This window comes from Periophthalmus magnuspinnatus, chromosome 10 (genome assembly GCF_009829125.3).
Source record: "Periophthalmus magnuspinnatus isolate fPerMag1 chromosome 10, fPerMag1.2.pri, whole genome shotgun sequence".
NCBI classification, from domain to species: domain Eukaryota; kingdom Metazoa; phylum Chordata; class Actinopteri; order Gobiiformes; family Gobiidae; genus Periophthalmus; species Periophthalmus magnuspinnatus.
The window spans coordinates 15,001-39,086 of NC_047135.1; the positions used below are offsets into that span (position 1 = coordinate 15,001).

Below are 24,086 nucleotides of genomic sequence, written 5' to 3' on the forward strand. Positions count from 1 at the left end.
TCTTTTCGCCAGAAGAGAACTAAATGTTTGTCAGCAGTTAGAACGGCAAAAACATCCTACTTCATGTCTGCGTTGATAGAAAGAGAACAGCACTGTATGACATTTATCTATGAGGGACTACTTCAAAAACTGTCAGAATACCTCACTTGTTTGTTAATCTTTGATACCGGAACATTTAATAGCAGATCACAAGACTGCATAAGGCTAAAGACGAGCCACACCAGAACTAAGATGGAAAAGAGGATTTTAGCTGTTTTGCTTCATAAAAATGGAACACGCTCCAATGAAGCAAAACTGGACACGTTATACACACACCTGCACTTGTTTTTGATGTTGTGTATGGACTTATTTGTTTTTGATCATTTTTTTCAGTTTGTATTGTATTATAAACAGGGCGTCCATGAAAAAGAGAGCTCAAGCACTCTCATTTGGTCCTCCTGTATAAATAAAGATAAATAAATTACAGTATTCAGATGGTATTACAGTACTGAGAGTATTACAGTATTTTAAGTATTACAGTATTCAGAGAGTATTACAGTGTTCAGAGTACTACATTATTCAGAGTATTTAGAGTTTTACAGTATTCAGAGAGTATTAGAGTATTCAGAGTTTTACAGTATTCGGAGAGTATTAGAGTATTCAGAGTTTTACAGTATTCGGAGAGTATTACAGTATTCAGAGTATTACAGTATTTAGAGAGTATTACAGTATTCAGAGTACTACATTATTCAGAGTATTACAGTATTCAGAGAGTATTACAGTATTCAGAGTATTACAGTATTTAGAGAGTATTAGAGTATTCAGAGTACTACATTATTCAAATTATTACAGTATTCAGAGTATTACAGTATTTAGAGAGTATTCAGAGTACTACATTATTCAAATTATTACAGTATTCAGAGAGCATTACAGTATTCAGAGTATTCCAGAGTATTTCAAATTGTTGTCTTTAGACGACCGGCTCAGTACTGAGTGATTCTTGGTTCAGGTCTGGTCTGGTCCGGTTCAGACGACAACGGCCCAGGGTTTGTAGGTCCCTGGTTCAGCCACAGGACACTGAGAACAGAACCAGTGCAGGGTTAAACCTGGTTTAGATCCAGTTTAGACACAGTTTAGAGCCACTTTAGATCCTGTTTATACCTGGTTTAGACCCGGGTCTGTAAATGGACATAGTTAACCTGCTAACCGCCAAGTTCTAAACAGTAAGTGATCATGGTGCACCTCCTGCTCCCTCGACTCCAATTCACTTTCTATATAAAAACTGTGTCCTCTCTGTACCTGCTGCTGTCAGACTCATTTTGGTCTTAAACGTTTGTATTAACCCTCTACATGATCCTGGGGTTTTTATTTCACTATTTTATCTGTAAATCAAGATATGAACATTAATAACAGACAAATCAGGCACCTTCACTCCTGGAGCGCTAAGGAACTGGGCGCCAAATTGGCCCCTATAACTGCTCTTGCCTCAATTGCCTTTCATTTGACGGGAGCCAAATGTTACGGGTGACATCACACTCAAAGACAGTCACATGCACAGTCTCACGCACACACACACAGTCACATGCACAGTCTCACGCACACAAATGCAGTCACATGCACAGTCTCACACACACACACGCAGACAGTCACATACACATGCACACACACCCCAACACATGCACAGTCTCACACACACAGTCACATGCACAGTCTCACGCACACACACACACACACGCAGACAGTCACATACACACAGACACATGCACAGTCTCACACACACAGACACATGCAGTCTCACGCACACACACGCAGACAGTCATATACACACGCCCACACACACAGACACATGCACAGTCTCGCACACACACAGTCACATGCTTAGTCTCACGCATACACACACACGCAGACAGTCACATACACACAGACACATGCACAGTCACACACACAATCTCACGCACACACACATGCAGACAGTCACATGCACACATACAGACACATGCACAGTCACACACACAGTCTCACGCACACACACGCAGACAGTCACATACACAGACACATGCACAGTCTCACACACAGTGACATGCACAGTCTCACGCACAGTCACATGCACAGTCTCACGCACATACGCAGTCACATGCACAGTCTCACACACACACGCAGTCACACGCACACACAGACACATGCACAGTCACACACACAGTCACATGCATAGCCTCACGCACACACAGTCTCACGCAGACAGTCACATGCACACCCACAGACACATGCACAGTCACACACACGGTCACATGCACAGTGTCATACACACACACTCACACACCCCTACATGCACAGTCTCACACACACACACAGACAGTCACACGCACACACAGACATATGCACAGTCACACACACAGTTGCATGCACAGTCTCACACAGTCACATGCACAGTCTCACACACTCACATGCACAGTCTCAAGCACACACACACGGTCACATGCACAGTGTCACACACACACACACATTCACATGCAGAGACTCACGCACACACAAACAGTCACATGCACAGTCTCAAGCGCACACACACGGTCACATGCACAGTGTCACGCACACACATTCACATGCAGAGACTCACGCACACACACAAACAGTCACATGTACAGTCTCATGCACACACACATAAAGTCATATGTACAGTCGCACGCACACACACACCAGGGTTAGACCATGATTAGGTTTAGATCGACTTCAGGCTGGATTTTAGGGTTAGACTGGGTTTAGGCCAGGTTTAGGGTTAGACATGGCTTTGGGTTAGACGGGATTTTGGAGTAGACCAAGTATAGGGTGGGTTTAGGTTTAGATCGGGTTTACACCACGTCAAGGATTAAACCAGTGCTGGTGGGTCATGTGTGTATTTTGGTAAAGTTTTATAGCATAAACATTATCTGTACAAATATAATTATGTAATACCATTTTGGTGAAGCGATCAGCGCATGCCATGCGAATCCTTTCTGCTGTGGCCGGACTGTCTAACTGGAACGGGCCGCTCAGTCCCACCTCCAAACGCGACGTGGCAATGGCATCCTTCAGTGCAAAAAACACTGAAGTAGCAAGACATAGTGGCGGCTCGCCCACAGCCTGAAAACACATAGAAATAGACCCGGTTTAGACCCAGTTTAGACCTGGATAAGTCCTGGGTTAGTCCTGGATTTGTTCCGGGTTAGTTCTGGGTTAGTCCCATTCTAGTCGTGGGCTGGTCCCGGGTTAGGTCCAGATTATTTCTGGGTTAGACCCGGGTTTGTTCTGGGTTAGTACCTTGGAGCAGTACAGGGCCTTGTCATTGGGCGCATCCCTGAGCAGATACACCTGAAGCTGGGTGGGGATGTCTCCAACCCCTGGGATCTTGTAGGTTCCTGGTCCTCGGGTCAGAAGAACCCCATCTGGACTATAGAGGAGCTGTTCGAGCGTGAAGAGGCCAACACCCTGCATGAATGCTCCCTCTACCTGAGAAACATATATATAAATATATAAACAACATACATACTATTATACATATATACACTGCATATTTTCAACATGAACTCCACCTGTGTTTAAGCTATATATAACATGCATACTACATATTTTTCTTTATCATAACATTAAATATATAAGATATATGGAATTATGTACAAAGAGAAAAAAAACTAAGTATGTATTATAATATTTTATTTTCAGATCCTCAGAGTTTTGTCCCTTGGCTTTGTGGGTCGACTCGACTTTTGTCCTTCTCTCAATGAGCTTCATGATGAAATCCCTGAAATCGTTTTCACCTCAGGGTCAGAAGAAATTTGAAAAATCTAACACAGGTTTAGAGTTATGTAGAGTTTATTTTGGTTCACTACATTCACATGTGTCATTCATAGCTTTGATGCTTCAGTGAAAATCTACAGTGAAGAATCATGGAGAAAAAAAAGAACATTAAATAAGAAGTGTACTGTATATGAACACAGCTCCACCTGCAGGTCACACATAGAACTGTACCTGTCCAATATCTATGGCAGGATTCAGACTGTTGCCCACGTCCATCACAATCGTACTGCTCAGAGTCTGCACAGAAATATGACACAATGGTATTTTAAATCCATCCTATTGTGCTTGCATCTCTCTGTACTTAAAATCTCTGACAGCCATGGATCATTATTTTATATAATGTATATGCAAAATATATGTTAAAATTTACAAATTTTAAATCACAATATTCATCTTAATTAAAAAAAAAACAACTCCACTGCAGTGCCCAAAATGACTACGTCATGCTGCTGAATTCAAACCCACACTTGCAGACCACCTCAGCGTCCAACTCAGCTCCCGGATCCCAGCTTCTTTCTTTCTGTAATAAAACCTGTTAATTTTTTAGTTCACTTGTCTGCACATTTTCATCCAACAGTCGGTCCAATAGAGTGATCTGGCTGTCATAGATCAAGCAACAGGCCGAGGTAACGCTCGTCACTGAACCAGTTTCTATAGTTTTGTCTGGCAATCATCATGATGTCATCTTTGTCCCCCACAGCTTCACTTATTCTGGGCCATTCCCTTTCTCACCAGCTTTCAATCCCATCATAGATTGGGCCAGTGACCAGACTGTGATGGGACTGAATGGAGTTCTTTTTGTCTTCAACTACTACCTGTGATTACAACCCAGATCACTCAAAGATTACTAAAACACGAATCACTCCAAATACAGCTTCAGAGGGTAAATGAGTAGAAACATGAGTAGAACATTAAAGATTAAAGATCCTAAAAGAAAAGTTTGTAGAACAGGTCTGATGTAAATCAAACACATGACAGAACAATATTGAAATGGGATTTGAATGAAACAGGTCAAAGATCAAACCTTATGCGCCCCAGTGAGACAATCGATCTCCACCTCACTGCAGCACACCCCATACGCGAAATAGTGAAACATGCGCCCCGAGTTTGTCTTAGAATCGTAGTCCAGTTCAGGAGCCCTGGAAAATGTGATATAAAATTATAAAGAGTTTAATTCATGCAATTGGCTCATCAGCAAAACAGCAGCCAGCTACTTCCAATTGGACAGGAAGTGACAACATTTCTGCTCCAATGTAATCCCTGTGCGGTGGGGGGGGGGTAAGGGTTAGGGTTAGGGGGCAAGCTAAATTAGGGGGTTAGGGGTTAGTGTTAGGGAATTAGGGGGTAAACCCCCTTAATCCCTTTATGGGTTAGAGCCTGGAGCCTATTTCACCTCCTATCCCAGTCCACTGCTCTGTACTGATTCAAAAAGGGTGTAAACATTTTTCTACAATAAAAACTCATGAATCAAATTTGCAACTTGTACAGTGATGTCACTTACAGCAGCTGGACAAGGAAGTCATTAATTAACAGTTGTATTACAGGCTCTATCCTGGGGACTCCATTCCGTGCATCTATGGCCTCCCGAAAATCCACAAAGAGGGAGTCCCTCAGACCCATTGTATATAGCATAGACTCCATCACAGACAATGTGGCCAAACATCTGAAGACCATCCTGGCTCCTCTGGAGCACCATATTGAGAACACATTAGAATTTTTGAGCAAAATCAAGCATGTCAAATTTGATTCAGATGAGACCATGGTTTCATTTGATGTGACCTCTCTTTTCACTTGTATCCCCACATCAGTAGCGGTGGACGTAGCAAAGAGGAGGTTACTGCAGGATACTAAGGTAAAAGAGAACGAAACTGACGCCAGACCAAATCTGCAAACTGCTGGAATACCACATATTTCCAGTTTAGAGAAAACATCTATAGGCAAATCCACGGCTGTGCCATGGGCTCACTGGTCTCTCCTATTATAGCCAACTTATACATGGAACAATTTGAACAGGAGGCTTTGGCCTCATTACCAGGCACCCACGCATTGGTATCAATATGTGGACGACAACTGGACTAAAATCAAAATTCAAGGTAGAAGTCTTCAGGAAGCCCACACACTGACCAATACCTGCTGTTTGATTCACACCATCCACTGCGGCACAAACTCAGAGTTATCTGTACACTACAACGCAGAGCACAAGCCCGCAAACAGAAGGAAAAGTGAAGGATGAACAACATGTGGAGAAAGCCTCTCAGCTTGTGGATATCCAAAATGGGCCTTCAACAGATCTAAGAGAGCTAAAAAACAGGACAACAGGGAAGGTTACACAGCAGGTGTGTCTGAAAAACTTCAGAAAATTTTCAGACAGTTGGAGATTCCCAACTATTTCAAACCTACAAACACTTTAAGACAAAAACTGGTTCATCCAAAGGACAAAACCCCGAGCCATAAACAGAGTAATATGATCTACTCCATTCAGTGTAGTAAAGAGTACAGTGAACGTTACACTGGAGAAACTAAACAGCCACTCCATAAGAGAATGTACTAACACCGTCGAGAGAGCAGCTCAGGACCCCAGTCTGCTGTACATCTCCATCTCAAAGACCCTAACCACTCCTTTAAAGATAGTGAGTTTCAGATCTAAGCCAGAGAATATAAATGGTTTGAGAGGGGAGTTAAAGAAGATTATTGTTAAGAAAAAGCTAAGTAGGTCTCAGGCTCTGTCCACATTTAGTGTAGCTCAATAGACAATAGGTGTTTTACTTTCAGTGTAGTTAGCTCCTCCTTTAGACAGATATAAGGCTGTGTCCAGCAGTAATCTGACCAGAACTGAAGAAGCAGCTTGGAAGCAGTTTTTATCCAATTGACAGATTTTATATTTTTCTTTTGCTATGGATCAGACCTGGATGACTGAGTGATTATTAAATATTTTAACACATATTTATCCCATGAAATAAATTAAACCTGGATGAGTCATGATTCACTTCACAAATACAACCCCTAACCCCCTAATCTCTTAACCCCCTAGCTCTTTAACCTCTAATCCCTAACCCTTCTCATTTTACCACTGGGTTTGTAGGAGTTGTTCTTGCAGAAGGAAGGTCTAAAGACAGGGAGCACTCTGGGACAGTTGTTCTTGCAGGAGGAGGGTTTAAGGACGAGGCGTTCTTGGACGTGTGCTTGTATTGTTAATTTGTCTATTTCACTGTTGATTTTCTAACTTTCTGTTGATGATGGGTCCTGTGATTTTGGGCTTTACAAAAATAAAATTAATTGAACTGAGAAGCTGACCTGTAGAAGCCGTTAGCACTCAGGTTCACTCTGTCAAAGTATGCCGCCTTAACCTGCAACAAGAACTGGTTTAGACCTGGTTCAGTCGTGGTTCAGTCCTGGTTCAGTTCTGGTTCAGTTCTTACCCAGCTCTCCCAGTTGCCCTGAGGGTCCCGGTCCTTGTAGGGCTGTAGTCTCTGGTTGAGGATCTCACAGGTGTTTCGCACTGCGGCTCCATTCAGGTCTGAGGACATCGAGGCTCCAGTGGGACTGCTGTTGGCCACAGAGTGAGTGCTCGTCTCACAGACATGGATCTTTGTCACAGGAATGCCCAGACCTCTGCTGCACACCTGTGGAGAGAGGACCTGAGCCATAGACTGTATAACCCTAACCCTAGCCATAGACTGTATAAAGACTGTGTGAGTGTGACGTCACCTACAGCGTTGGGCTCCAAATGAAGCTAATCAAGGGCTAGCCTTGATAATTATAGCATGTAATCTGGAACTCAGTTCAATATGTGTAATTCCCAAGTATCATAGCAAGCAAAAGAGTCAATCAGGAGCAAGGCTGTTGAATTGGAAGGGAGCAAAGCCGTCAATCAAACCTGTTGCTAACGCTAGCAGGAGTGACCTCAGGGAAAGAAGGTGCCTGATTGGTCTATTATTAATGTTCATATCTTGACTTAGGGATAAAATGGTGAAATAAACCCCAGGATCATCTAGAACAGGTTAATATGAACATTTAAGACCAAAATGATGAGTCTGACAGCAGCAGGTACAGAGAGAGGGGACACAGTTTTTACAAAGAAAGTGAATTGGAGCTGATGGAGCTGGAAGTGCACCCATGATCATTTCAACATTGTAACATGTCTGGTAGCACTACATCCACTTATATATACAGTTTATAATCTGGTCCTGGTCTGGTCTTGGTTGGGTTTGAACCTGGATCATCTTGGTGTGAAGTCCCTGGCCAATCTCAGTCCCTCCATGAGCCAGGAGAACGGAGCCATCAGTGTAGATGTGGACCAGAGCCCCGGCCTGAAATCACAAGAACTGGATTTTTGACCCTTGACTAAGACAGGACTGAGAAAGGACAAAAACATGACTAAAACAGGACTGAAACAAAACTAAAACAGTACTGAAACAGGACTGAAATAGGAATAAAACCGGACTAAAAGGATTCCGGTGACGTCATCCTACCGAATGGCAGCCTAGAGCAATAGCTCTCCCACATTTTATTTATTTCACCCCGTAAAAGTATCAGAATTCAACATAATTTAGAATGCAGTTAAGGTAAAAACGGGCTGGACATGGGGAAGAGGGAGGCAAGGCAGAAAACTACGACCAAAGATCGGTTAAGTGAAGAAAAGGCCTTTGTTTAATTTAAGAATGCATATGATGGTAATAATAAGAAGAAACCTATTTCATTTCTATATAAATTTATGACAAATCATAAGGCCAATTCAACTGAGAAGGTTAAGGCACTATGTACATTTCCCCTTGAAATAAAAACAGTTTTCTTTAGATGTGTACCACAGGACTGGATGAAAAAGGATAAATGCCTATTTAGCTCCTTGTTGGTTGCAAGCAAGAAATCTATAACAAAGAAATGGCTGTCACGGGAAGGACCCAATTTGACAATGTAGGAAAAATGTAGAAAAAAAGGTAGGAAATTGCATTTATCGAATGGAGGAGATGACGGCATTGGTGAATGACAGGCAGGGTTGGTTTGTGTCCTGTTGGGAGAAGTGGGTTGAATATCTAGATCTAGAAATGCCCAATTTTATTTAAGAATATGTCTAAATGGAAGATTGATGTGCAATTTGTGGTCGCTCCCTTTTGTTCCATTTGTGTTATGTGTTCTGGTGGAAATGACGGGAATGGTGTTGGGAGGAGAAAAAAAAATGTGTATGTTAAAAGTCCCCACCATTGTAAAACATTAAAATTCATAAATAAAGAATTTAAAAAACAAAAAACAGGACCAAAAGGATTAAAACAAGACTAAAACAGGACTAAAACAGGATAAAATCAGGACTGAAACAAGACAAGAACAGGACTAAAACAGGACAAAAACAGGAGTAAAACAGGACTAAAACAGAACTAAAACAAGACTAAACTGGCCTGCCTCGTAACCCGCCAGCTTACTTTATATCCTGTCTGCCTTGTATCCTTCACCTGCAAGGTATCAAATACTCACCTTCCTGTAATAAACTTGTTACAAACTTACCTGCTGACTTGTCCTTCTGGGTCATTGTATACCGTGAAAAAAACAGCACTGAACCGCGGCTAAACCGGGACAAAACCAGGGCTAAACCGGGGCTAAACTGGGGCTAAACCGGGGCTAAACCGGGGCTAAACCAGGGCTAAACCGGGGCTAAACCGGAGCTAAACCGGGGCTAAACCGGGGCTAAACCGGGGCTAAACCGGGGCTAAACCGGAGCTAAACCGGGGCTAAACCAGGGCCAGACCAAGGCTAAACCGGGGCTAAACAAATACAGAAGAGTCCAGACCTGGTTGAGGAAGAGCTCTTTGAAGGCGATGCCAAACTTTGTGGGAACCACAGCGAGACCTTGTTTGATCCAACGGTTCTGTCTGGGACAAGAACAGATTAGGTTAGTCCAGTTTTTATGATTCAAATCCAATCCAATCAGGAGCAACGCTGTCAATCAAACCTGTTGCTAACACTAGTGGGAGCAACCTCTGGGAAAGAAGGCACCTGATTTGTCTGTTATTAACGTTCATATCTTGATTTACAGACACAATAGTGAAATAAAAACCCAGGTTCATGTACAGCGGGTTAATATGAACATTTAAGACCTAACTGACAAGTCTGACAGCAGTCGATGGAGCTGAATTGCGCCCATGCTCTCTTTCTGTTTGGAATGTGGCAGCTAACTAGATATGTCCAGAAATATATACAGTCGCTGATTGGACTGAGTCAGTACCTATTGAAATCCTGGATCTGGGCTCGTCTCTCATGGATCTTGGCTCGGTCCAAACACTCGTCCCAGCAGCGCCGCAGAGTGACACCCTCCAGCACCTGGTTATACGGAGTGCGATCGCCCTCAGAGTACAGGTTCAGCTCTCGGATCTAAACCAGACCAGAGGAAATTAAAACCAGGTCTGAACCAAGTGTGAATCAGGAATGAACCAGGTCTAAACCAGGACTAAACCAGGTCTAAACCAGGACTAAACCAGAACTAAACCAGGTCTAAACCAGGACTAAACTAGGACTAAATCAGGTCTAAACCAGGACTAAATCAGGTCTAAAACCAGACTAAATCAGGTCTAAACCAGGTCTAAGCTGGGTTTAAACCAGGTCTAAGGTAGGACTAAACCAGGACTAAACCAAGCTTAAAGCCTGAGTACAGAGGACCTGCTCAGGTGCCCTTCCGAGCTTAAGAGCAATGGCACTGATCCAGTCCTCACAGACGAGCATGGTCTGCGGCGTGCCAAAGCCTCTGAACGCCGTGTTGGATGGGAGGTGGGTCCGACACACGATGCAGCGACCACGAATGTTTGGGACCAGGTACGAATTCTCCATGTGTACCACTGCCTCGTGTGCCACCTGTGGACCAATCAGAGGAGGGGAGGGAGAAGTGAGAACCAATTAGAGGAGGGGAGAGAGAGGGGAGGGCCAATCAGAGGAGGTAAGGCTCTTTGTGATTCTGTTTTGGTTCTGTTTTGGTTCTGTTTTGGTTGTGTTTGTGTAATCCCTCAGTCATTCAGGTCTGATCTATAGCAAAAGAGAAATAAAATCTATTAACTGGGCAAAACATTGGAGGAGTGAAGACGTTTGACTGCTCATCCAAGCCGCTTCTTCAGTGGTCAGATTTCTCAGATTTCTGGTAGACACTTCATTAATATGCATTGTCCAAATCAAATAAATAAAAACAATACAATTCTGAGTTTTAGAACAGCTATCTCCTCCCTTCAGACCGAGGCAGTGTCCAGCAGTAATCTGACCAGAACTGAAGAAGCGGCTTGGATGAACAGCCAAACGTCTTCACTCCTACAATGTTTGGCCCAGTTGACAGATTTGATTTCTCTTTTACTATGTTGTGTTTGTTCCTGTTTTGGTTCTGTTTTGGTTCTGTTTTGGTTCTGTTTGGTTCTGTTTTGGTTCTGTTTTGTTCTTTTTTGGTTAGGGTTGGTTCTGCCTTTTCTGGACTCACCAATATAGACCCGTCCATGGAGTTCCCTGCATTGCTGTAGTACGTCACGTCCAGAGCCAGAACTTGTCCGGACTCTGAGAACCCCACCTGAAAGTAGACCAGATCCACGGTTAGACCCGTAAGACGTAACGACTGCACAGTTCCCATTCACTGCTTCAAATGATTCTCCAGGACATTTTTTAAAGGGCCCATATTATTCTCTGATCTGTTCTAATGTTGTTTCCTCATCACAAACAGACCTGGGGTTGTTTTGTTTCATTCACACATGTTTAACACACAAACTCTGTAGATTTACGCTGAGTTCTTCTCTCAAAATGAAAAAAACACTGTTGTGATGTTGTGATCTTGTGATGTCATGATGTGGTAGTACAGAAAGTGCTCCACTATGTTTTTAAACTCCACAAACCTTCACTAGAATCATTTGGATAATTTCAGCCCTGGAATTCCCAATCTCTTCTGAACTAACGGTAAAAGGAGCTGCTAACTTGAAAACTACAACTTCATGACATCATAAGAGCATTTTGAGCTTTGGAGATGTAGACAGACTAATAAAAGAAAACTAGTGCGATTGTTTTCCTTGTTTAGATTTAGGTCTGAGGATGGAGTTACAATTAGGAGATCCCCAGATCTGTACCTCAGTTTGCCGTACATCTTCATCTCAAAGACACAAACCACTCCTTTAAAGATAGTGAGTGGCTAACTGGTTAGCGGCTAACTTGTTAGTTATGCCCATTTACAGTGAGGCAAATAAGTATTTGAACACCCTGTGATTTTTCAAGTTCTCCCACTTAGAAATCATGGAGAGGTCTGAAATTTTCATCTTAGGTGCAAGTCCACTGTGAGAGACATAATCTAAAAAAAAATCTGGAAATCACATTGTATGATTTTTAAAATAATTTATTTGCATGTTACTGCTGCAAAGTATTGACCACCTGAGAATATTGATGTTAATATTTGGTACAGTAGCCTTTGTTTGCAATTACAGAGGTCAAACATTTCCTGTAGTTTTTCACCAGGTTTGCACACACTGCAGGAGGGATTTTGGCCCACTCCTCCACACAGATCTTCTCTAGATCAGTCAGGTTTCTGGGCTGTCGCTGAGAAACACTGAGTTTGTGCACTTGAACTGAGTTTCTCAAAGTGCATCAGTGCCAATGGGGGGGGGGGGGGGGGGGGGGGGGGGCTGACCTCTGACCTTGTATTTAGCGCAAAATGGGTGTCGTCCTCCTGTCACCAACATGTCCTCATCTCTGTCCAACATGCACCGCACAGGACGCCTCAGCCTGGAACAGAAAAAACAGTTATGAGCTATCTAGAACCACTTAGAAAAGACACCAGACCAGAAACCAGAGACGAGAGACCAGACCAGAAACTAGAGAAGAAAGACAAGAGACCAAAGACCAGAGACGAGAGACAAGAGACAAGAGACAAGAGACGAGAGACGAGAGACGAGAGACAGGAGGCCAGAGACCAGAGACCAGAAACCAGAAACCAGAGACTAGACCAGAAACTACAGAAGAGAGACAAGAGACCAGAGACTAGAAACCAGAGACCAGAGACCAGAGACAAGAGACAAGAGACCAGAGACCAGAGATGAGAGCCCAGAATCCAGAGACCAGACCAGAGACAAGAGACAAGAGACAAGAGATCAGAGACCAGAAACTAGATACCAGAGACCAGACCAGATACCAGAGACCAGATACCAGAGACCGGACCAGAGACCTCTTGTGTCACTAAACAGACATCTTTTCTGTGCTTTCACATTTATCTGATAAACTCACCAGTTGCAATCTGAGCAATTTGAAGATGTTTTTGGACATAAAAATTAGCATTAGCATTAGCCTGAGAACACGATGAATCAGAGAAAGAAACTCCAAGTTGTTCTTTTTTTTTTTTTTAACTTAGCAAGTGTGTAATGAATTTAACAGCATCAGAGTATTGAGAGTTTATATAGAGTTTAAATATTGTTTATATAGAATTTATATAGAGTTTAGGGTTAAATATTATATAATATCATATTTAAATAGTGCTTATATAGAGTTTATGTGATGTTTAAATATGGTGTAAATGCCACTTATATAGAGTTTAAATAGAGTTTATACTGTTTAAATAGAGTTTATATACTGCTTAAATATAGTTTATAAACTATTTAAATTAAAAGAGTTTATATAGAATTTATGTATGTCTCCTACAGGAGATGCAGGAACTTCTGACTGAACTGAAGATGGTGCAGAATTTCCCCCTCATTGCAGGTTGGGGTAGTAGTCATATCTGTGGGGTCAGGGATCACTCAGGATCATACCTGTGGGGTCAAGGGTCACCTCAGGTCGTACCTGTAGGGTCCCGGGTCACTCGGGATTGTTCCCCTGAGACCAGGGATCATTCAGGGTCATACCAGTGGGGTCTGGGGTCACTTGGGATTGTACCTCTAAGGTCAGGGATCATTTGGGGATGTACCTTTGGGGTTGTTGGGGTCTTTGTGGTCATGGGTCGTACTTATGGGGTTGGGGGTTGGGTTTGAGGTTGTTGGGGGGTCAAGGGTCATACCTGTGGGCTGCGAGGGCAACCACATTGGACACGATGTTGGATCTGGACACTTTTCCTCCAAAGCCGCCTCCCACCCGCTTCACTCGGACATCCACACGATTGGACGGGATCCCCAGAACCCTGGCCACACAGGACTGAGACAAGACCGAGTCAGAATCAGGTCAAAACCAGGACTGAACCAGGTCTAAACCAGGAGTTAACCAGGTCTAAACCAGGACTTAACCAGGTAAACCAGCGAGACTACACAACTATGCCCCTTACTGTCTGCTGAAGTTATTAGAGCACCGGTTCAGACCGACTAATCCTGAATTTAATGCCATTCCACACAGGAAGTGCGCATGGGTGCGATTTGGCTCCATCGAGTCTGGCTTCAATTCACTTTCTGTGTAAAAACTGTGTCCCCTCTCTCTGTAACTGCTGCTGTCAGACTTGTCATTTTGGTTGTAAGTGTCCGTATTAACCCGTTCTACATGTCGTAATGGCATTGCAATTGGACCAAAAAGTGTAATACTCAGGGAATGTTTACAGTGTTTATTTACAGTTGTGACAAAATGGTACAGTAACAAGGGTTGATCTGGTGGTGAGCAGGAGGCGAGGTGCGGCCAGGATCCAGGAGCGGAACGTGGAGTGCAGCAGAGACGACGATGCGGGCAGCACCAGGGCAGGGAGCAGAGTGCAAGCCAGGGACCGGGGACGTGGAGTGCAAAGACAAGACAAGACAGTACCAGGGCTGGGAAGCAGGGTAGAAGCAGGGTTGGAGCAGAGCCAGGAGCGCTGGAGCTGGGACGGTCCAGCAAGTAGGATGTTGACACGCGTACGATCCGGCACCAAACAGGATGAAGATACGCATACGATCTCGCACCGAGTGTCTGGTCCTGGCTCCTCTTATCCATGGCAGGTGGTAGTGATTGCGCTGATGGGCTGCAGGTGTGCGTGGGAGGTCCCAGTGGGGACTGGAAAATGCGGATCGTGACACTACATGATTCTGTTTATTTTATTTCATTATTTTGTCCTGAGATCAAGATATTAATATTAATAATAGACCAGTCAAGCACCTTCTTTCTCCAAGGTCACACCTGCTAGCGTTAGCACAGGTTTGATTGACAGCATTGCTAAGCGCCGCTTCCTGCTAAACCAGAGGTGCGGGTGGGAAGGGACGTTACCTTTAATAGACTGACTTCTCATTGGCTCTTTGGTTGCTAGGATACTCGTCGTCAGAATTCCAAATATGTAACTGGGATTAGTCCTGGCTTAATGCAGCGTTAGTTCACGGTCTAGTCCTGGCTTAATGCTGGGTTAGTTCAGGGTCTAGCCCTTGTCTAGTCCTGGTCTAGTCCTGGTCTAGTCTTGATCTAGTCTTGGTCTAGTCTTGGTCTAGTCCTGGTTTAGCTGTTTTAGTACTGGTCTAGTTCTAGGCTAGCTCTGGTCTAGTCTTGGTCTAGCTCTGGTCTAGATTTGGTCTAGCTCTGGTCTAGATTTGGTCTCGTCCTGGTTTAGTCGTGGTCTAGCTCTGGTTTAACTCTGATCTAGCTCTGGTCTAGTCCAGGACTGGACTCACCTGGGTTTGAGATGGGGACTGTGTGGAACTGAAGATCTCGATCTCGTCCTGGTCTCTGGGCACCGCCAAAGTCACATTGGTCTCCAGGTAAAAGTGCTCCTGCCCACCCACGTGAAGCTCACCTGAAGGCAACAGCCAATCAGAGGAGAGGAGGGGAGGTAAAAGCCAATCAGATTACAGCCAATCAGAGGAAATGGGAAAAAGAACAAATCAAAATACTAAAGTCTGATCCTGCACCCTTATTGGGTATTGCAGATTTTCGCTCTGATTGGTCGTTATCCTTACCTTCCAGAATGTGGTCAGACTGCTTAAAGCCCGCTTCCAAGTCTCCCCTTTGGAGCGCTACGATTGGCTCGTAGAATGACTGGGCCTCAATTGCTTCCTGTAAAATGACCAATTAAGAAAATGAAAATGAAGCACTAAACCTGGTCTAAGCACAGTCTAATCCCAGTCTAAACCCAATCTACACCTGGTCTAAATCCAGTCTAAACCAAGTCTAAACCCAGTCTAAACCCAGTCTAAACCCAGTCTAAACCCAGTCTAAACCCAGTCTAAACTCAGTATTAACATTGTCTAAACCTGGTCTAAACCCAGTCTAAACTCAGTATTAACATTGTCTAAACCTGGTCTAAACCCAGTCTAAACTCAGTATTAACATTGTCTAAACCTGGTCTAAACCCAGTCTAAACCACGTCTAAACCCAGTCTAAAAATCTGTGTAAACCAGGTCTAAACCTTGTATAAACTAGGTCTAGACCCAATCCTGTCTAAACACAGACCAAGCCTGGTCTAAATGCAGTCTAAACCCTGTCTTAATGCAGTCTACACCCAGTCTAAACATGGACTAAACCAGGTCTAAATCTAGTTTAAACCCAGTGTAAACCCTGTCTAGACCGGATTTAGACCTGGTATAGACCTGGTTTGAACTTGGTCTAAACTCAGTCTTAACCCTGTCTAAATGCGGTCTTAACCCTGTCTAAACACGGTCTAAACGCGGCCTAAACCCAGTCTCAACCTAGTCTAAACCAAGTCTAAACCAGGTCTAAACCAGGTCAAAACCTGGTTTAAACCCAGCCTAAACCAGATCTAAACTCAGTCTAAACCCGGTCTAAATGCGGTTTAATCCCGGTCTAAATCCTGTCTAGGCCCAGTCTAAACCTGGTCTAAACCTGGTATAAACTTGGTCTAAACTGGGTCTAAACCAGGTCTAAACCAGGTCTAAACCAGGTCTAAACCAGGTCTAAACCCGGTACCTGTATGGTGATGATGGCAGGCAGGTCTTGGTACTGAATCTTGATGGACTTGGCGGCTTTTTGGGCATCGGCCTGAGTCTCTGCAACAACCACTCCGATAATATGACCCACACATGTCACCTGAGGTACAACAGGTAACATGACCCACACCTGGGTTAAATGCGTGAAGGACCAATCACATCTGACAAACTGGGTGGGTATTTGACACATGGGACTCTTGTCTGGTTCTAGTCCCAGTCTCTGGTCTGGTTCTAGTGCTGGTTAGAGTCTGGTTGTAGTCCTGGTCTTTGGTCTAGTTCTAGTCCTGATTCTAGTCTGGTTCTAAACTAGTTCTAGTCCTGTTCTAGTCTAGTTCTAGTCCTGGTTCTAGGCTGGACTTTGGTCTGGGTCTAGTCCTGGTTCTTGTCTAGTTCTAGTCCTAGTTATAGTCCCAGTCTCTATTGTTGTTCTAGTCCTGGTTTTAGTCTAGTTATATTCCCGGTCTCTGGTCTGGTTCTAGTCATGGTTCTAGTCTGATTCTAGTTCTGGTTCTAGGCTCATTCTAGTTCTGGTTCTAGTCTGGTTGCAGTCTTTGACTCACCTCTCCCTGGGCCAGGACGTTCTCGTCTTGGACCACAGGTCCAGTCCAGTTGGATCCAGGAATATCCTCAGCGAACAGAACCGAAACAACAGATGGCATTGCACGGGCCTTTGAGCAGTCTATGGACCTGGGACCAGAGGAGAACTAGGTCAGAACCAGAGGTGAACTGTGTCTGGACCAGAGGGGAAACCGGGTCAGAACCAGAGGAGAACAATGTCTGGACCAAAGGGTAACAGGGTATATGCTGTGAATCAAACAGCAGGTATTGTTCAGTGTGTGTGGGTTTCTTGAAGACTTGTTTACATCCATAGCATTAATATGTGTGGATATCCACAGTGGACCTTCTACTTCCTGCTTCTGAAGAGTGCAGACGCAAACCTTGCTTGCTCCTGCTGCTTCCTCCTTACTTTGCTTTTTTAATAATTTTAGAGGTGGAGTAAGAGTGTTGACGGATAACCTCCTCCACGCTCTGAGGCACCGGCCTGGACAGGGTCCTGGCCCAGTGAGAGAAAAGAGGAATGAGAGAAGCATTCCTGCTGCACCAACCAGAGACCGAGCACCACCAGCAGCACCACAACTACAACCACCACCTCCCCCAGTGAAGGAGTCACCACCAGCAGCACAACCATCTCCCCCAGTGAAGGAGTCATCACCAGCACCACAACCATCTCCCCCAGCGAAGGATTCAGCAGCACCACCACCTCCCCAAGAGAACAAATCAGCATCACCACCACCTTCAAAAGTGAAGGATGCATCTCCAGCGTCACTTCCCCCAGGGCCCACATCACAGGCCTTGAACCTGTCTGTGACAGCCCCAGCAGAGGTTTCAGTCGCAGCAGCACCCACATCACCTCCCCTGCCCACAGACCAGCCCTGGGTCCCCTTTGCTACATCTACTTCCTCTAGGGACTCCTCACTCTCCTTTTCCTCCCCACCTTCACCTATGGCCCTTCCCGACCATCTAGAAAGTCTCATCAGATCAGGAATTAAGATGGCTCCCCTCACACCTAATATAGAGCGATCAAGAGTTCTGGCATCAACTATACAGAACTCTTCCCCATACCCACCTATCCCCCCTCATCTTTCACCCAAACTCGCCCCTGCTCCGCCTCCTCGGCCCTCACCTGGTCCCTCACCCAAACTCCCCCCTGCTCCTCTTTGGCTCTCACCTGGTCCCTCACCCAAACTCCCCCCAGCTTGCATTGCCCTGCCCGCCCCAGAGCTGTTATCAACAAGAGCTAGGGCACACAGGGTCTCTGCTGTCTCAGGACATACAGTCATGATAAAGATAATATCATGGTGAGGCCCTGTGATGGAGCTATATCTACAGTTACACCACGTAAACTGATTAAGAGAAGGACAGACTGTCCAATCAGAGACATTTAGTTCACATTCCCTGTAAGACGATAACATCAAGTCCTACTGCAACTAATCTGAAACTTGCTGTGCTCAATGTCAGATCTTTATGTAACAAGTCCTTTTTAATTAATGATTTTATTTCTTCTTTTAGTCTTGACTTTATGTTTTTAACCGAAACATGGCTCGACAAAAACACAGGTAATGCAATTCTAGTGGAATCAACTCCACCCAACTTCAACTTCAACTTGAATCTGAAACACGACTAAACAAAAATGGTGGAGGTGTGTGTGCATTTTTTAGAGATAATTTAGTTACTCACAGGCTGTCATTTGGGGTGTTTTCATCTTTTGAGTATGTTTCCTTTAAAATGGAGCTAAAGCAATCCCCCTCCATCCTTTACTTAGTCATATACAAACCTCCTCAGCACTGTCTGAGTTTTATTGATGATTTTACTGAGATGCTTTCAGTCATATGCACAGACTTTGATGGTTTAGTCATTACAGGTGATTTTAATGTACATGTGGATAATGTGTTTGACAGAAACGCTAAAGAGCTCAGTTCTGTCCTTGAAACCTTTGGTCTGACTCAGCTTGTCAGCGAGCCACAACAGAGGACACACTCTGGACCTGCTCATTACAAAAGGAGTAAATATTTCAAACGTCAATGTGGTGGATGTTGCTCTGATCATTTCTGTGTCTTCTTTGACCTGTCTGTTATTCCCAAACCAGCGGCTGGTCCTGCAGTTGTTCGAAGGAGACACATAAATGATAAAACAGGTGCACTGTTCATGGAAATGATACACTTTGAAAATGCCTCATGTTCTAATGTTGATGATTTGTTGAACTCTGTGACTCTGAGTGTTTTGAATGTTCTGGACACCATTGCCCCGATGAAAGTTAAAATGGTTAAAGATAAGCAGAAAGCACCATGGAGGAATGATGACTCGGTCAGGGCACAGAAAAGGGAGTGCCGGAGGGCCGAGCGGGAATGGAGCAAGTCAAAGCTCCAGGTTCATTATGAGATTTACAGAGAAAAGATGCACATGTACAACCACAGTTTATGTAGAACAAGCTGAAGGTATTTTTCTGACATTATTGGAAGTTGCAGTAACAACTCTCATGTCCTGTTTGCAACAGGACATGAGACATTTTTTTTGCAGTATTCTTTAATGACAAGGTTCAGGGCATTAAAAATACCATAAATTCCACAATGCAAATAACACCTCAGCAGCCACCTAGACACTCAGAGTGACTCAATTTGCACCTTTAACTGACAAAACTGTGCAAGAGATTGTCACCAGCTGAGTTCATCTACATGCTGCCTCAATGTGTTACCCACTAAATTTCTAAAGTCTGTGCTCAACAGTTTGCTATCACCACTCACTCACATAGTTAATATGTCACTTCAATCTGGAACTTTCCCAAGAGCTTTGAAAACTGCAGTTATCAAGCCTCTACTAAAGAAGAGCAGTCTTGATGCCACAGTATTGAACAATTACCGACCGATCTCAAATCTGCCGTTTTTTGGCAAAGTCCTAGAAAAAGTTGTTTACCAACAGCTTATTAACTTCCTCAAAATTAACAACTCCTTTGATGTTTTCCAATCATGTTGAAAAATGACATCTGCCTGAACACTGATGCAGACAAAGTCTCAGTCTTGATCCTATTAGATCTGAGTGCTACTTTTGACACTGTGGATCATGGGATCCTCTTACAGAGACTAAGGGACTGGGAGGGCATCTCTGGTATGGCACTAAACTGGTTCAAGTCCTATTTAGAAAACAGGAAGTACTTTGTTGAAATTGTAAAATGTATATCAGATAAAATGTCCCTAACCTGTGGGGTGCCCCAGGGTTCAATCCTGGGACCCCTGCTGTTTAAACTCTACATGCTGCCGTTAGGCCAGTTAATACACAGCAATAATGTGTCCTACCACAACTCTGCAGATGACACACAGGTCTATGTCTCACTGCAGCAGGTGAATATGAACCAGTGGATTCACTCTGCCACTGCATCCAACAGATCAGTGTGTGGATGCAAAACAACTTTTTTCTGCTAAACTCAGACAAGACTGAAGTCATCATCTTTGGCCCACAGAAACAGAGAAAGTGTCAGCATCACCTCCAGTCTCTCTCTCTATAACCTTCAAATCAGGCCAGAAATCTAGAGGTAATAATGGACTCAGACTTGAACTTTAACAGCCACATCAAATCAATAACATCTGCAGCTTTTTACCACCTAAAAACATGTAAAAAAAAAAATCAAAGGTAAACTGTCAAAGCCAGATTTAGAGAGACTTATCCTGCATTTGTCTCCAGTAGGTTAGACTACTGTAAAGGCCTGCTCACTAGCCTCTCCAAACGAGCCTTAACACAGCTGCAGTACATCCAGAACGCTGTTCCTCGGGTCCTGACTAGAACCAGGAAGTATGAGCACATAAGTCCTGTGCTCAGGTCTCTGCACTGGCTTCCTGTAGCTCAAAGAATAGACTTTAAAGCAGGTCTGATTATGTATAAGTCTCTCCATGGCCTAGGTCCAAAGTACATGTCCCATATGTTAGTGCCATATGAATCATCTTGCACTTTGAGGACTTCAAGGACCGGCCTCCTGCTGGTGCCCAGAGTCAGGACTAAACATGGGGAATGATCGTTTAAATTTTATGCAGCTAAAACCTGGAACAGTCTTCCTGAAGATGTGAGACAGGTCTCTACTTTGACAATGTTTAAATCCAGGATCAAAATGGTTCTGTTGAGCTGTGCATACGACTGAAAGGTTTTTATTCTGCCTCTTCTCTTTTAATGGTAATTTTAAGATGATTATTTGTGATTATTTATGTTTTAATTTGTGTGATTTTAATATATATCTTATTCTGTAAAGCACTTTGAATTACCTTGTGTATGAAATAAACTTGCCTTGCCTTGCTTTCAATAGATCTAAGAGAGCTCAAAACGGGACAACAGGGAATCTGAACCTAGAAGGAAAGGTGTAACTATTTCTTACACAGCTGGTGTGTCAGAAAAGCTTCAGAGAATTTTCAGACAGTTTGAGATTCCCATCTATTTCCAACCTACAAACACTTTAAGACAGAAAATGGTTCACCCAAAACTGTGTAGTGAAGAGTGCAGTAAGCTTTACACTGGAGAAACTAAACACCACTCCATAAGAGAATGTACCAACACAATCATGAGAGCAGCTCAGGACCCCAGTCTGCTTTTCATCTCCATAAGAGAATGTACCAACCCCATTGAGAGAGCAGCTCAGGACCCCAGTCTGCTGTACATCTCCAAAAGAGAATGTACTAACACTGTCACAGGAGCAGCTCAGGACCCCAGTCTGCTGTACATCTCCATAAGAGAATGTACTAACACCGTCACAGGAGCAGCTCAGGACCCCAGTCTGTTGTACATCTCCATAAGAGAATGTACTAACACTGTCACAGGAGCAGCTCAGGACCCCAGTCTGCTGTACATCTCCATAAGAGAATGTACTAACACCGTCACAGGAGCAGCTCAGGACCCCAGTCTGCTGTACATCTCCATCTCAAAGACACTAACCACTCCTTTGAAGATAGTGAGGTTCAGATCTGAGCCAGAGAAAAAAAATGGTTCGAGAGAGGAGTTAAAGAAACTATTTTTTGTTAGGAAAGACAATCCTTCCTTAAACAGGAATGGGGGCCTCAGACATCATCTATCCCCATCTATAACTCCATCCTCAGAGCCAAAGCAAAACAAAGAAAACAACTGGGCTAGCAGGATGTTAGCATAATCACTCATTAGGAGCTTGAATGACTATGCTAATTAGGACTCAGGCACAGTGCACACTCTAGGCTACAAAAAGAAACTGTAAACAGTAAGTGTTTTCAGTTTCAGTGTAGTTGGTGCCTCCTGCAGATAGATATAAGGCAGTGTCCAGCAGTAATCTGACCAGAACTGAAGAAGCCAACCGTCTTCACTCCTGCAACGTGTTGTCCAGTTGCCAGATTTAATTTCGCCTTTTGCTACTATAGCAAAAGAAAAATAGAAAATCTGCCTGATTTTCTATTTTTCTTTTGCTATAGTAGCAAAAGGCGAAATTAAATCTGGCAACTGGACAAATCCTTGTAGGAGTGACGACGTTTCGCTGCTCATCCAAGCCACTTCAGTTCAGAACTGAAGAAGCGGCTACATGGTTTGCTATGGATCAGACCTGGATGACTGAGGGTTTACACAGATATCTTTTTGCTATAGTAGTACTCATAGTAGTAGTAGTAGTCACAGTAGTAGTAGTAGTAGTAGTAGTAGTAGTAGTAGTAGTCGTACTCACAGTAGTAGTAGTAGTATTTGTAGTACTTACAGTACTTTGGCATCCGTTCTCGTATTGCAGATTAGAATGAGGTACAGCTTGCTGACAGCGGGTCTCAGGTCATTGCAGTAGTAGTAGTAGTTGAAGTAGTAGTCATAGTAGTAGTACTCACAGTAGTAGTAGTAGTAGTAGTACTCACAGTGGTAGTAGTACTCACAGTAGTAGTAGTCACAGTACTAGTAGTAGTAGTACTCACAGTAGTACTGGTAGTTGAAGTACTCACAGTAGTAGTAGTCACAGTACTAGTACTAGTAGTAGCAGTCACAGTAGTAATAGTGGTAGTAGCACTCACAGTAGTAGTAGTAGTACTTACAGTATTAGTGGTAGTAGTAGCGGTAGTAGTCACAGTACTTTGGTGTACCCTCTCATACTACAGCTCGTTGGCAGCTGGTCTCAGGTCTTCACAGTAGTACTAGTACTAATAGTAGTAATAGCATTTGTAGTACTCACAGTACTTTGGCGTGCGCTCTCGTACTGCAGATCAGACTGAGGTACAGCTCGTTGTCGGCTGGTCTCAGGTCATCACAGTACTGAGCCTCTCCTGTCGCCTGTTTTTCTGCACTCACATGCATCAGAGGACGTCCAACCACGTCCTCCAAGTCCTGACCTGAGGGGACAGTCTGGATCGACCAGGACCAGAGAACAGGTTAGACCAGAGACCAGACCAGAGAGCAAAGACCAGAGAATGGACCAGGATCAGCGACCGGATCAGAGATCAGATACTGGACCAGGACCAGAGACCAGATACTGGACCAGGACCAGAGAGAAGACCAGAGAGCAGACCAGAGACCAAAGACCAGACCAGAGACTGGACCAGGGCCAGAGACCGATTCAGAGATCAGAGACTGGACCAGAGACCAGAGACTGGACCAGGACCAGAGAGCAGACCAGAGACCAAAGACCAGACCAGAGACTGGACCAGAGACTGGACCAGGATCAGAGACCAGACCAGAGACTGGACCAGAGAGCAAAGACCAGAGAATGGACCAGGACCAGAGACCGGATCAGAGATCAGAGACTGGACCAGGACCAGAGACTAGAGACTGGACCAGGACCAGAGACCAGACCAGAGGCCAAAGACCAGACCAGAGACCAGAGACCAGACCAGAGACCAGACACCAGACCAGAGACCAAAGACCAGAGACTGGACCAGGATCAGAGACCAGACCAGAGACTGGACCAGAGACCAGACC

The 24,086-nt window shown here is 44.1% G+C and overlaps 1 protein-coding gene across 1 annotated transcript in view; it reads right to left on the minus strand.

The window, feature by feature from the left end:
- Positions 1-995: 995 nt before the first annotated feature.
- xdh (xanthine dehydrogenase) overlaps positions 996-24,086 on the minus strand; it is a 53,104-nt gene continuing 30,013 nt past the window's right edge. The window contains exons 16-34 of the mRNA XM_033974527.2: positions 23,344-23,513; positions 17,195-17,321; positions 16,615-16,734; positions 15,648-15,744; positions 15,363-15,484; positions 13,805-13,938; positions 12,453-12,540; positions 11,258-11,344; positions 10,459-10,650; positions 10,028-10,173; positions 9,593-9,674; positions 8,025-8,120; positions 7,230-7,433; positions 7,105-7,157; positions 4,835-4,949; positions 3,982-4,047; positions 3,274-3,462; positions 2,929-3,096; positions 996-1,056 (exon numbers count right to left, since the gene is read on the minus strand). Coding sequence (XP_033830418.1) covers positions 1,006-1,056; positions 2,929-3,096; positions 3,274-3,462; positions 3,982-4,047; positions 4,835-4,949; positions 7,105-7,157; positions 7,230-7,433; positions 8,025-8,120; positions 9,593-9,674; positions 10,028-10,173; positions 10,459-10,650; positions 11,258-11,344; positions 12,453-12,540; positions 13,805-13,938; positions 15,363-15,484; positions 15,648-15,744; positions 16,615-16,734; positions 17,195-17,321; positions 23,344-23,513 — 2,307 coding nt within the window. The 3' untranslated portion in view covers positions 996-1,005. The remainder of the gene's footprint in view (positions 1,057-2,928; positions 3,097-3,273; positions 3,463-3,981; positions 4,048-4,834; positions 4,950-7,104; positions 7,158-7,229; positions 7,434-8,024; positions 8,121-9,592; positions 9,675-10,027; positions 10,174-10,458; positions 10,651-11,257; positions 11,345-12,452; positions 12,541-13,804; positions 13,939-15,362; positions 15,485-15,647; positions 15,745-16,614; positions 16,735-17,194; positions 17,322-23,343; positions 23,514-24,086) is intronic.